The 14,877-nt window shown below is 31.3% G+C and overlaps 1 protein-coding gene and 2 long non-coding RNA genes across 3 annotated transcripts in view; 2 read left to right on the forward strand and 1 right to left on the reverse strand.

Moving 5' to 3' along the window:
- The window catches only part of LOC127848811 (A disintegrin and metalloproteinase with thrombospondin motifs adt-1-like), a 410,245-nt gene that overhangs the window by 327,771 nt on the left and 67,597 nt on the right, over positions 1 to 14,877 (reverse strand). The window contains exon 8 of the mRNA XM_052381447.1: positions 13,505 to 13,666. Coding sequence (XP_052237407.1) covers positions 13,505 to 13,666 — 162 coding nt within the window. The remainder of the gene's footprint in view (positions 1 to 13,504; positions 13,667 to 14,877) is intronic.
- Positions 1 to 14,877, forward strand: part of LOC127848818 (uncharacterized) — a 267,995-nt gene that overhangs the window by 202,824 nt on the left and 50,294 nt on the right. The window lies entirely within an intron of this gene.
- Positions 2,696 to 4,647, forward strand: LOC127848819 (uncharacterized). Its single transcript, XR_008034785.1, has 3 exons — positions 2,696 to 2,764; positions 3,097 to 3,149; positions 4,237 to 4,647. It is a non-coding gene; the product is annotated as an uncharacterized LOC127848819 (long non-coding RNA).

Below are 14,877 nucleotides of genomic sequence, written 5' to 3' on the forward strand. Positions count from 1 at the left end.
ATTAATGTATTGAACGATTACCAGCATTTTTTTTTATAAAATCGGCAATTACGTGTAAACATTGTAAGTTACAGCAGTGCACGAAACACCATCATGAAAGCAAGCAATCAAAACTACATGCGTAAAATTAATTAAATATATAGTGTTATTTATCATTAAATGCTTGATTGTTACATGTATCACTCCTTATCACTTAGTTAAAAAAAATCAATATACATGCAAAGACAGTTCAATTTGCACAATATGCAGGTTTTTTTTTACCATGTGTATGCTAAAAATAATCAATATCGTTATTCAATGGAAACGAAATGAAAATTCATTCAATGGAAAAGAAAATGATAAAATTTAACAAATGTTATGTATTCCGCTTTTTTAGGGTTTTGTTTTATAATTGGTTTAATGCACCTCTTACACATTCGATCGCTGATGAACAATAACAATATCCACACCACTTATAATTGTGATCAAATAAATATATATGTTTCATTATTTTTGAAATATTATTTATAAAAGTCTTACTATAACAAAGATGACGGCTTATTTATTATCCCCGCCGAAATTTTTTTCCGGGGGATATATAGTAATTGGTCTTGTCCGTCCCTCTGTCCGTCCGGCTGAAACTTTGTCCGGAGCATAACTCCAAATCTAATCAATGGATTTATTTTAAACTTAGACTATAAACAGATGGCAACTAGGAGAAGCGCAGTGACCAAGAACCATAACTCTATTTACCTTACTTTTTGAATTATCTCTCTTTTTATATCATTTTAAATTAAATTTTTGTCCGGAGCATAACTCTAAATCTACTTAAGGGATTTACTTGAAACTTGAAATATAAACAGATGGCAACTAGGAAAAGTGCAGTGACCAAGAACCTTAACTCTATCTACCTTAGTTTTTGAATTATCTCCCCTTTTATATTATTTTAAAGTAAAGTTTTGTCCAGAGCATAACTCTAAATCTACTGAAGAGATTTACTTGAAACTTGAAATATAAACAGATGGCAACTAGGAGAAGTGCAATGACCAAGAATCACAACTATATCTACCTTAGTTTTTGATTTATCTCCCCTTTTATATAATTTTAAAGTACATTTTTGTCCGGAGCATAACTCTCAATGTACTGAAGGGATTTACTTGAAACTTGAAATATAAACAGATGGCAACTAGGAGAAGTGCAGTGACTAAGAACCATAACTCTATCTACCTAAGTTTTTGTATTATCTCCCCTTTTATATTATTTTTAAGTAAATTGTTGTCCGGAGCATAACTCTAAATGTACTGAAGGGATTTACTTGAAACTTAAAATATAAACAGATGGCAAGTAGGAAAAGTCAGTGACTAAGAACCATAACTCTATCTACCTTAGTTTTTGAATTATCTCCCCTTTTATATAACTTTAAAGTAAATTTTGTCCGGAGCATAACTCTAAATGTACTAAAGGGATTTACTTGAAACTTGAAATATAAACATATGGCAACTAGAAGAAGTGCGGTGACCAAGAACCATAACTCTATCTAATTTGTTTTTGAATTATCTCCCCTTTTATATGTTAAAGTAAAATTTTGTCCGGAGCATAACTCTAAATCTACTGAAGGGATTTACTTGAAACTTCAAACTTAAACAGATGGCAAGTAGGAGAAGTGCAGTGACTAAGAACCATAACTCTATCTACCTTAGTGTTTGAATTATATCCCTTTATTTAATTTCAAAATAAATTTTTGTCCGGAGCATAATGAATTATCTCCCTTTATTTGTTTTTACAAATATTATTCTACTCTCTTAAACAAATGTTGTCATACAAGCAAACACATTTCGGCGGGGATTTGGCACTACTGTGACAAGCTCTTGTTTGATTTGTTTTGTGAGATTTTCAGTATTTAGGTTTCTGATCACGTTTACTCTGATGCTAATAACTAATTCGTATTTTTTATAAAGACGAAAATATATTTGTGAATAAAAAATTATTGGTACTAAATATAATCTATTTGCGCGATTATTTAAGAGATTTGATGTTTATTTCGGATTATTTTATCGTTTTATTGACTATACAAAAGTCTTATATACATGTTTTACATTACTGTAACCAGTGTTTTTGCCAACCAGTCAGTGCGCATGCGCGGAAAATCCCCAATATAAACAATAACAATTTAATCGTCTATACGGGAGTTTTGTAACTTCTGTAGATTCATATGAGCATGAATGCTTATGACCTATGGATAACCCATTAAGCTGGAAGATAATTTCTAATGGGGTCCATAAAACACACACTGAAATAGCAAAATGATTCAAAGATACATAACCATATGAACAAACACTTACAACATTATGTTGGTTATATGGTTATACATAACCATATGAACAAACAACATATCCAATGTAAACTACTGGAGCAGACAAGTCTAAAAATAGAGTGTACTGATGGCTTGCTGATATTTTGTCTGCGTGTTTTGACTAAAATGTAATTTTTGAAGCAGCGCTTGTTCTTTAGTAGATTATTAAGGTGTAAGAATTGCTGATACACGTGCTTAAAAATAACGCTGCAGCGATACCAGTATAGTGATGGCACCATAAGACTATGACCAGATCAAAAAAATATAGTTTCGAGTTGGGCAATTAGTTTATTGGCACCGAGTGTCTAAGTCATGAGTTTTGTTTAATGACACAATTTAATGAACTATGCACTATTTATTTAAAGGTGCAGATAAACAAGTGTAATTCTCCCGAAGAATGTTTGGCCCAAACAATATCTAAGAAACAAAAAGGTATGTTCCTAAAAAACTCTTTAGTTTTTTGTATAAGTAGATAAATAAAGTCAATGTTATACCATTTTCAATAACTTTAATTTGTAGTGGTAAATTGTAAACATAATTGTCCTCAGTTTGTATTAAAAGTTAAATATCATCAGCTAGTATAGTGTATGAGTATATTTTATGTTGATGCTAATTAAATTGATGGAAATGTCTGCTTGATTTCACATAACACTTATCTTGTGTGTAGAAAAATATAGGAAGATGTTTGATCCCCCACTCATCAGCAACAGACAGCCATTTCATTCAAGAGGATTATGCTTCTTATGTTTTTACTTTTCTTTCAGTTGATAAAAATGCAGAAAGATATGGCCAATTCATTGAAGGTGACGACATGCAGGTGTGTACGTATTAGCATAAGTTCTGACTTAGATATGATTTGGGAAAATCTTGGTTGATGACTTGTATTTAATAATAAAGGGGCCTTTTCACAGATTTTGGCATGTATTGCAGTTTGTCATTAAATGCTTTATATTGATAAATGTGAAAATTGGATCTAAAAAGCTCCTGTCAAAAAAACAAGAGTGAAATTTAAAAAAGAAAACAAGTAACTCTGAACATGGCTTGAACCATTGACCCCTGGTGTAAAAGTCTTATCGCTTAGACCAATAGGCCATCCATTCAATCGTTACACGTTGCAACGCTTTATAATTTTCAAGTTTTTAAATCATCAAAAGATGCATATGATGGATATTTTAGAGCATGCTAAATGTTCAGTATTACTGTTTCCTGTCAAATATCACAACTACCATGAAAATATGTGAATGTGAAACATTTTTATTCTGTCAATTTACCAAAACTTTAAAAGGCCCCTTTAAAAAAATTAGAAACCTGACATATTGCCATATTTACTACCTTTACAACTAGAAAAGCGTGTTTATCTTATTCTATTAAATTATTTATTTTCTTATAAACATGGGGTCAAGCTCTATAATTGTGTATATATTGCAATAAAATAATTGAGTACTGTTAGCTGATTTTGTTTACATTGAACATGGCCCTACTTCTCTACTACCACCTGTGTATGGGGAAAATGTGTTTCCAACTGGTGTTTTCACTTCATAAATAGATTATTAAGAATTATCTTGGCAAATGCATATGGTATGGGTGTGTTTTAGCTAAAGTTAAAGAAACTTTAATAAGTTTCAAATGATTCAAATGTTTCTGATTCATTATCAGGAATAATTTAAAGTATTCTTATAACCTCACTATGTAAATGTTATTTTAAGAAAAATACATTGAAATTGGGTATTCTGATTGGTTTGTTTTGCACATTGACACTGTGTTATAAATTGCAAAATAATATTTAAAAATAAATGTATGTATATAAAAATTTATGTACCAAAAGGACACTATTGCGGTACTACAATTAGACCTTTAATTACACATGTTAATGAATATATGTACAATACATAATTGTGTTTTAGGTGTGACTGTATACACGACTGTTACTGCTGCCTGGGTATTATGTGAGCAAGAAACACGTCTGGATTATAATTTGGACACACATGTACAGCTGTTTTGTGAATATGATAAATTATGTATGTTATATTTGCATTTTTGATTGGTTTTTAGATGTTTAATGTTCAATACATCAGACAAACTCTGAAGTTTTTTTTTTAATAGAATATTAATTTATAAAACAAAATCCCATGAACTACAACCATATGTTTATAGCTTTACACTTCAAGAACAACTATTTTTGTGTATTATGATTATATATTTGTTAATGAGATACAATTTTGAGTTGAAATATTATGAATTTTGTTATGCCGGCGTAATATTTGATTTTGGTCTGTAAATAAGAAATTATTGGAAATGCAAGAGATCCGCTTATGAGTTGGAATGTTTAAAATTGTGTCACGCCGGCATAACATTTTAAATTTTTGTCTGAAATAGGGAATGTTTGGACATTTATCAGCCATTCACTTTCTGTAGAAATGTTATGAATCTTGTTACGCTTGTATAGCATTTAGGTTTGGGTCTGTGAATATGAAATTATTGGAAATACAAGAGATTAACTTATGAGTTGAAATGTTTGGATTTTTGTTAAGCTGGCATATTATTTTAAATTTGGGTCTGTAAAAAGCAATGATAGGAAACTTGAGAGACATGCACTTTCTGTGGAAATATTACTTATTTTGTTATGCCGGCTTAACATTTGAGATTGGGTCTGTAAATAAGTAATTATTTGAAATGCAACAAATTTACTTTTAATTTAAAATGTTTGGAATTTTGTTCCGCTGGCATAACATTTTATGTTTTGGTCTGTAAATAAGAAATCATTCGAAATGCAAGTGATTCACTTTGAGTTGAAATGTTTGGAATTTTGATACACTGGCATAACATTTACAGTTTTGGTCTGGAAATAAGAAATCATTAGGAATGCAAGCGATTCACCTTTGAGTTAAAATGTAATGAATTTTGCTAAGCTGACGTTACATTTTTTTTTGTTAAAAAAAATTAGCATGTCGAAATTATCACAAAAAATGGATTTTTTAAGTAGAAAAACCCTGTAAAACACCCCTTTTAATTGGGATTCATGGACATTCCATTTTTAAAATAGACAGATTTTTATGCATTTTGTGAGTTTGTACCGCCAGCGTAACATTTAAAGTGGAATGATTTATTTGGTGATGTTATAATGAACCTTTGTGAGTTTGTACCGCCAGCGTAACATTTTCAAAGAATTATCTGTCTATGTGATTATGAACCTTGGGGAGTTTGTACCGCCGGCGTAACATTTTTATTTTTCTGTCAAAGTGATTATGAATTGTGTGAGTTTGTACCGCCAGCGTTACATTTAAAGTGGAATGATTTATTTGGTGATGTTATAATGAACCTTTGCGAATTTGTACCGCCAGCGTAACATTTTCAAAGAATTATCTGTCTATGTGATTAAGAACCTTGGGGAGTTTGTACCGCCGGCTTTACATTTTTGTTTAATTTTTCTGTCAAAGTGATTATGAATTTTGTGAGTTTGTACCGCCAGCGTTACATTTAAAGTGGAATGATTTATTTGGTGATGTTATAATGAACCTTTGTGAGTTTGTACCGCCAGCGTAACATTTTTAAAGAATTATCTGTCTATGTGATTATGAACCGTGGGGAGTTTGTACCGCCGGCGTAACATTTTAGTTTTATTTTTCTGTCAAAGTGATTATGAATTTGTGAGTTTGTACCGCCAGCGTAACATTTTAAGTGGAATGACTCATTTGGTGATGTTATGAACCTTTGGAAGTTTCTACCGCCAGCGCAACTTTTTTTAAGTGAAATTATTTATTTGGTGATGTTATAATGAACCTTTGGGTGTTTGTACCGCCAGCGTAACATTTAAGTTGAATTATTTGTTGATGTTATACTGAACCTTGGGGAGTTTGGACTGCAAGCAAACGTTTTCAGTTAAATTTTTCTGTTGAAGTGATTATAAAATTGGAGAGTTTGTACCGCCAGCGTAACATTTTAAGTTTAATTTTTGAGTAGAATGAATTATTTGTTGATTTTATAAAGGCATTTGGAAGGTAGAACCGCCAGTGTAACATTTTTAAGTTCATTTATCATTTATATGATGATATTATAATGAACCTTTGGGAGTTTGTACCGCCAGCGTAACATTTTAGTTTATATTTTCTCTGGAAGTGATTATGAAATTTTGAAGGTTGTACTGCCAGCATAATATTGAATTATGTTTTGATGTGATAATAAACCTTTGGGAGTTTGTGCCGCCAGTGTAACATTTTAGTTCAATTTTCCTGTCTGAATGTAAGAAGGGTTGTACTGCCAGCGTAACATTTTTTGTACTTTCTTATAAAAACTGAGAAAAATTTGGGTTTATTCTAAAGAAATTTCTTTGAAAATGGCCATTTTAAAAGGGATTCTGTGGAAAATCCCTTTTTAAAATATAATCAATTATTGGTATTATCTAGTTATCTAGATATCTTTTAACCCAGCTGCATTTGATTGCATTAAAGAATGAGTCAATGTTCTTTAATTGGATACCTCCATTTTCTACAGATTGAATTAACTGAGTTCGTTTTATTTTATCAGGCTTACCGTCCCATATGAAATTAAATATTGCTGATTTTATATCGTTAATAACATCATTTGGTGGATTTTGGAGAACTGTTAATACATAAATTAATTTAGGAAGTGCAAACGTTTTCAATACTGTGTTTTCTCCGATTGGTGTAAGTGTACGGTGATGCCATGAATTTAAGCAGTTTTTAAAATTCTTTAATTTAGGTAGTATGTTTTTAAGAACTGTATCCGTTTCATTATTTGTGAAAGTAATTCCTAACATTGTGGCTTCATCAGATGTCCAATTAAACATTATTACTTTTTTATATAGGACATTACTTTGTTTTAATTTACCTACTCGTAGCACAGTACATTTGCTTTTGTTTAGTTTAAGACCCGATGTCATTCCGTAAAGGGTTAGTGACTCTATTGGGTTATGGAAAGAATCGTAGTTGTCGTTTAAAAAATAAGTTGCATCGTCAGCAAATAGGGACTGTTTGATATCTTCATCAGTTTCTAGTGATATGCCTTTTATGTGTTTATTTGATTGGATGTGATGTGATAGATACTCGATGCAAATAATAAATAGCGATGATAAGAGTGGACATCCTTGTCGAACCCCTCGTTCGATGTGAAAACTGTTTGAAAAGAAGCCATTGTTAATGATTATACTGTTAATATCGGTATAGAATAGTTTGACCCATTGAATGAGACTTTCACCAAAGTTCATATTTTCTAAGCAAGAGAACATAAATGAATGATCAAGCGAATCGAATGCCTTTTCAAAGTCTGCAAAGAATATTAGACCAGGATTGTTTGAATTGTTGAAAAAGTTTATGCATTCTTGGATAAGACGAACGTTTTCACCAATGTAACGTCCTTTTATGAAACCAGATTGAGATTTTGAAATGATTGATGGTAATATTTTTTTAAATTCTGTTTGCTTTACGTTTAGTTGCAATTTTATAATCATTGTTTAGTAAACTAATCGGGCGCCAGTTTGATAAGGATTCTAAGTTTTTTCCAGGTTTTGGAATAAATGATATAATACCTTGTTTTTGTAGCGTAGTTAAGTTTTCGTTGTTACATGAATAGTTAAGTGAATTAATTAGATGTGTTTTTATATCATTCCAGAATTTTTTTATAAAATTCGATTGTAATGCCATCAGATCCTGGGCTTTTGTTATTTTGCATTTCTTTTAAGGCTAATCCACATTCATATTCATTAAGCAATCCGTCGCACAGTTGTTGTTTTTTTCTCTTGGTTTAAAGCGTGATGTGTATTTTTAAAAAGGGTGTTATTTTCAACATTTTTTTTAATAGAGGGTTTCGAAAAATAAACGATGTTCTTCTAGTATTTGAGTTATGTTTGTTATATCTTTGCCATTGACTACTAATTTTGTACAGTTTTTTGTTCACTTCTACGTTTTTCAATGTTTGCGAAGTATTTTGTATTTTTTTCATTGTGTTCAACATGCTGTGCACGCGCTCTTAGTATTATTCCATTGAGATGTGTATGATAGATTCCATCTTATATTTGTTTTTTTAATGTAATTTCATTTTCAATGTCGGTGGTATCATTGGTATTTGTTTGATGCAATTGTTTTTCAAGTGTTTAAATGGTTTTGATAGTTTCAGTTTCAAGTTTGTGTGTTTCTTTTTGTTTAAATGATGTGTATTTCATTGTTGTGTTACGCATTTATCCTTTAATAACTTCCCATAAGTGTGTGGGTTTGCATCTTTATTATTTTGAACTGTATTAAATATTTCCTGTTTTATTGGCGTTTGATATTGTGTATCCAATAAGATGATGTTGTTTATTTTAAAGTATCCTGGGCCTCTTTCATGTTGTATATATTTTGCAGTTCAAGTTCAACTAGAGAGTGGTCAGTCATAAATCCTGGTTTTATGTTACATGTGTCAATAATGTTGCAAAGAGATTCAGATATTAAAAAATAGTCTAATCTACAAAATATTGTTGATTTTGTGTTTGAGTGCCAGGTGAATTTGCTTTCGTTTGGGTATACTGTACGCCAGATATCTATCATATTGTAGTTTTCAATTATGTTATTTAAAATGTTTCTATTTTAAGGATGAGTATAAAGGTTTCCATTTTTTTTTATCCAATAATGGGTTCAGGACAGTATAGAAATCACCACCGATTATGATATTTTTATCTTGGTTATTAATTATAAAGGATTGTAATTTTTCGTAAAATGTGGAATCATCTATGTTAGGACCGTAAACGTTGATTAATGTTATTTGTGTTTCGTGTATTTTAATATCTATGCTTGCTAGTCTGCCAATTATTATTTCGTTAAGGTTATCAACTGTGATCCCTATGTTACTTTTTATCAGAAAGGCAATGCCTTGTTTATTAGTGTATTGTCCACTGAGATAAATGTCCCCGTCCTATTAATCTTTTAAGGTTTGTGCTAAAGTGTGTGTCAAGTGACTTTCTTGTAATAGGCATACATTTTTTTTGTCTAACCATTTGAAGATATTTATGCGATTGTCTTTATTGTTGAGCCCTTTTACATTTAAAGTACATATTTTAACCATTTCAAGAGATGGAGAGATCAATAATAATAATTATTATTATTATAATTATAATTATTATTATTATAATAAAAATAATAATGATGATGATGATGATGATGATGTCGATGATGATGATGATGATGATGAGGATGATGATGATGATGATGATGATCATCATCATAAAAATAATAATAATAATAATGATAATAATAATAATAATAATTAAAAAAAAAGATAATAAATGCAGCACAATGCAATATTATATTAAACTAAAGTAGCTCATAATTGAAATCCTGAACAGCCATTTTTGAGGCAACTGCTAGAAATTATTATGATACGAGATGTTATGGAGGGTCAATGGGTCGTGTACCAGAACCATGTTTCTGACTGAAATACGACATGGAGAGTTGAAAAACATACCATAAACTATCGATTTCCGCGCAGAGATTTGACAGGAATCAGCATAGCTGGATCGAATGTTTTGTTATGAACCTTAACTTATACACTATTTTCCAAATATAAAAGAAATAAATTGATACTACTTTTGATAATATAATACTAAGGCAAAAAAATCCAGAAACAATTGTTCGTGAGAGCAAGAAACGACAACGCTGCGTGGAGATTTTTAAACTATGTCTTAAAATACCACATACATACGTAGTTTAAGTACCACCAACATTAACAGGAGGATCAACATAAAGATAAATTTAAAATAAAAATGTGCTTAATACATGTCATTCCAAACGATAAATATCAGAACAAAAGAAAAACCAGTGAGAACTCGAAATGTAAACATCTGGTGATTTATTAATAGACATGCAAGAATTTTGTAGGAAGTTCCGTATGTTACACGAATAAACATATATCAGATACAATGTTTAGACGAAAAACAAGTTCTTTTTTTAAGTTAACAAAAAGAATGTTTTCTGATCGCGGATTCATAACGTTAGCGCTCTTCTTTTTTACGATTGTGTCATAACCCATGTCAAAATGTCACACTGTTCCCTTGTCCTTGTAATGAATTGTATCATATATCGGTATGTTATGGTGTTAAGCATTAAGATCAGTACCGTTTTATGTATAAAAAATACCAGCATTTTCGTTTCATGCATAAATTTCAGGACGATGAAAAGTATGGACCGCTTGAATATTACACATTAATTAACACACCAGAAAACGATGTGAACACGATGTTATTGTCCTGGAGATAGCTGCTGGCGTATCCTGATACTACCCAGATCTGATCGGATACAGCAGCCCTGGTGAACGCCTGCACGGAACTGCACTGATATCCACTACCATCACATTGAGAAAGTGATCTTTGCAGAATGGTGCCTTGCTTGACAATATCAATGTAACCATAGTGGTGCGGCTCAAGGCAGTACTGAACTGCGAAGGCATACAACCCAGGGACGGAGACAGTAAATTTCCCAGATGCCACGTCATAACCTTGACCTTCGTTAATTTGCGCATTTTTGAAGATGATAATCTGTCCACCCGATGGGTACAATTCACCTCCGATTCGGGCGATGAAATGAACCTGTGGAATCACTAGCTGATCTGAAAATAAACAGTCATGAAATATATAATTTAAGTTCACATACGAGGAGAGTGTACTGTGCACGCGAACGGAATGATATTAGAGTGGTGGCATCTAATGCCGAACGTGCATCTAATACCGAACAATTTACAATTATCGCTATTATCAAGCTGCTTGAAATGTTATAACGCCGATGACGTCATATTTTGTGACGTTATTATCTTTTTTTTTCTCTTTGACCTCTACAGCGAGTACACAAGTAAGTTTTTATCGAATTGTATGACTTTGATTTAATATCGCTGTTTCGTTGTCAGTTTTTTTACGGCGATCTTATTTTGACGCTCCATGTTCATAAGAGTATATTGTGTGTTTTTGCTTATATTTATTTGATTTTTTTTTAAACAATGACATCACATGTAATTTTGCGGAATGTTAGGAGGGTAAATAGCATTCGATTAGGTATAATGTTGAAGTTATAAAGGTGTTCGGTAATACAATCACTCAAAATGGTTGGGGAATCTATTACCGAATTTTTGTTTTGAATCATGTTAGTTTTGAAAATAAAGCTATCTTAAGACAATTTAACTCAATAAATATAGATTTAAACACATGAGATCTATGTTAAATACGATCCATATTAAAGTATATTAAAAAATCTAGATCTATTTATCTATTAATAACGAAAACTAACGAAAATAATGATCTAACGAAACAACAATTTATAACTTGAATTTGGCGTTAAGAAAAAACGCTTGTTTTTAGGTATGCTGATTTGATAGAATAAATAGTTGCAAATATAAGCAGATTTTACGAAAACTTAATAAGCATTTCTATATAGTCATAGAGATACTGTAAAAACATTAACAGGAGACAAATGCGTGCCAATAGTCTTTTATTAAGCCATGCAATTCCTGCATGAAGACGTCTGATACTATATTTATTATTATTATTGAAATTTGTATGCACAATTCATCAAACGAATAACGTTACAAACCAGTTTTCAGAGTTGTGATAACGGCAGTAATTGGCTCGTACTTTTGCGCGCGTTTACGGAAATAGCTCTTTGTATTTTATGCTTTCATGTGGTTAATAGAGAACTATCAGTGAATTAAAACTGATATATCACTGTTTCAAACAGTGAAAAATAACAGTAAAAATTATCGATATTTTTCATCTTTACTGTGAAATGACGTCATTTTTTTACGAAATGACGTCATTGTTCCAGCGAAGTTCTCCAGTTAAATTTGTTTACAATGTAAATAAACGATGAAAAAAAGTATAAAATAAAAATAAAATGTGTTGGATTTGGTGGAATATCGATTTTAATTCACGAGTGATCATAGAAAATAATATTTTCACGAATGGCACAGCCACGAGTGAAAATATATATTTTCTATGATCACGACATAACTGAATCCAACAATTATCCTCTATGTATTTCAATTCCCATAGTTCTAGTTGTGTGTTTAATTATATATCTTAAGGAAACACTGTTTACGAGAATACACAAACACGTAATATGTTCCGATATTTGCTTCAAAAATAATTTGGGGAAGATATTTTACAGCATTTTCATTAACCAATTTGTACTGGCATGTTATTTAAAGAACCACAAAATAAGCTATTGAATGACATAGAACGGTAAAACAATTAAAGTGAGCGTAAAGACTGTGTGTTAATCAATGTATGTGCAAAGATGAGTAAAATATTCATGTATCCGCAAATATGATTAAAAATAAATCCGGAAAGAGCAACTAGTGGAAAAAAGCATTGACCAGGCTTAACTATGCTTCGAACATACTAACAACATTAGACGGGTCTTAAGAACTTTATTTATATTCCAATGTAGATATAGAAAAAAGACTACAAAGCTTTCAGGAGTGCATTTTTTATTTCATTTCAGCTATGATCAATGAAGTTCTCTATTCATCACTGCTACAGAATCGGTAATAAGTGTCTTTGCGCTTGTATAGCTTCGTTTAATTTTGATTCCATAAGCGCGTGCAATTTTACAATGAAAGACACGTTAAATCGTGAGTTAAAGGGATACGTTTAAAATTTAACAGTCTTGCTCAGGCACTGTGATCCTAAATACTTAAAAAAATGTATTGTTGATTTTATTAACTCGAATACCTGTTCTTGATTTAATTCCATGCCTATAAGGTTGAATATTTTAAGTCTTAGCGGAAACAACGTCTATAAAATTGACATTGCATGTGACTTCCCACTATCTAGAATACGTGTAATAGGATAAACGCAGTCCTGTTACACAACCAAAACAACAAAGAGACATAATTCAGATTCTGCGCGATGCATGGTAAACTTAGCACCGTCTCTCATCTCTGACATCAATGTGCGGTTAAAAAATCTGATTGCAGAAACTGCCTTTTATATAATAAATGCTGTTAAAAATAAAAATATACGAGATAATAGAAGGTTTGTTTTACTTGGGAACTTTCTAAATAATGTTTATAAGTGTACGTAACATGTTTTAAATAATTACCACTAACTTAATAATCGGTAATGAGTACTTGACAACATGAACTATGGATTCGAGCATAACATTGTTGGATCATTCTGTGTTTGAATATACTTACATCTGTTTTCATTACATGATGTTTTGCACATCACATTTTGGACATCAGACCCAACACAGAAATTCTGCATGTCAGTCGTTCCACTGCAGTTCCTATACCGCTCCCTGAGGCCATAACCACAGGTGTCTGAACAAGAGCTCCAGGATCCCCAATCCGTCCAAGCTAACAAAACAACATTAAAATAAAATTGACTTATATAATGATTATGTTTACTTAATTGCCATGTCATGTAAGACTACTACTTCTAGAAAGACATAGAAACAAATGACATTTCCAATTGATAACATACAATTTATATTAATTGTTATAAATCGTCCTTATTCTTGTTATCAATACATTTCGTTCGATGGTAAAATGTTATCAAGCAAATGCGGACTACTCTCGTAACGTATTACAATGCACCGTTTTATTAAAAAAGCAACATGCAGACTTAGTTTAGGAAAAAGTAAGATAAGGACATCAGTCGGGTTTTACTTTTTGAACATATGGGTTTATATATTGAGTGATAAACAGAAGCTCTTGGCTATAAAATACAATAATTTTCTATGTCAGTTGGTTAATTTGGTAACTAGTTTATTTGATTCTTAATATCCTTTAAATTAAAGTTGCTTACACCCATTGTATGTTTATTTTATGTTTACATATATATATTTATCTTCCTCGGATTTGTTTCTATTATTTATATTTAAAAATATTAAAACATGTATTATGTTATAGATATAATGACATTAAAGAGTGCTACTAGCGGAAAGAGTAGATAAGTATAACTGTGAGGCCATCCTTAAAAAATGTTCGCTTGGAATAACCTGCACACCGGACATTATATCTATTCTGCGCGGCGCATGGTAAACTTCACGCCGTTTTTAAGTTCCAAATCATGTTGACATAAATAGTTGCCTAAAAATGACTATGTGTTTGTCAAGGAAAACGATACATACACCGTGAATTTAAATAATTTATTTGCATACAAGTAAAGATTTAACATTAAAGTGGCTTAAGAAGACATAATGCTTCCGTTTAATTTTTATATATTACAGAGGCAGCGAAATACATTTTACTCGCTTGTTCAAAATTAATCGAGGAAAACCGCAAGATCATTACAAAGTAAAACAGCTGCTTATAGTACATTCGTGTGCGAAAAAACAAACAAGTACGGACTTTAATACAAATTTGTGCCAGCTAAATAAGGGAGAGTTGATCGGTATATCCCAATCGAACAAAGTTTAAAGTATGGCTTCATATATTTAGTTCACTAAAGCGTCCGCCATGACTTAGATGCAAAATAATTAGAATATGCGCTTACTTTAAACTACCTTTTGGAAAACACAATGTTATTTACTTGCACAAACGGGCATTGAGCATATCTCGTAGTT

This window comes from Dreissena polymorpha, chromosome 10, assembly GCF_020536995.1.
Source record: "Dreissena polymorpha isolate Duluth1 chromosome 10, UMN_Dpol_1.0, whole genome shotgun sequence".
NCBI lineage: Eukaryota > Metazoa > Mollusca > Bivalvia > Myida > Dreissenidae > Dreissena > Dreissena polymorpha.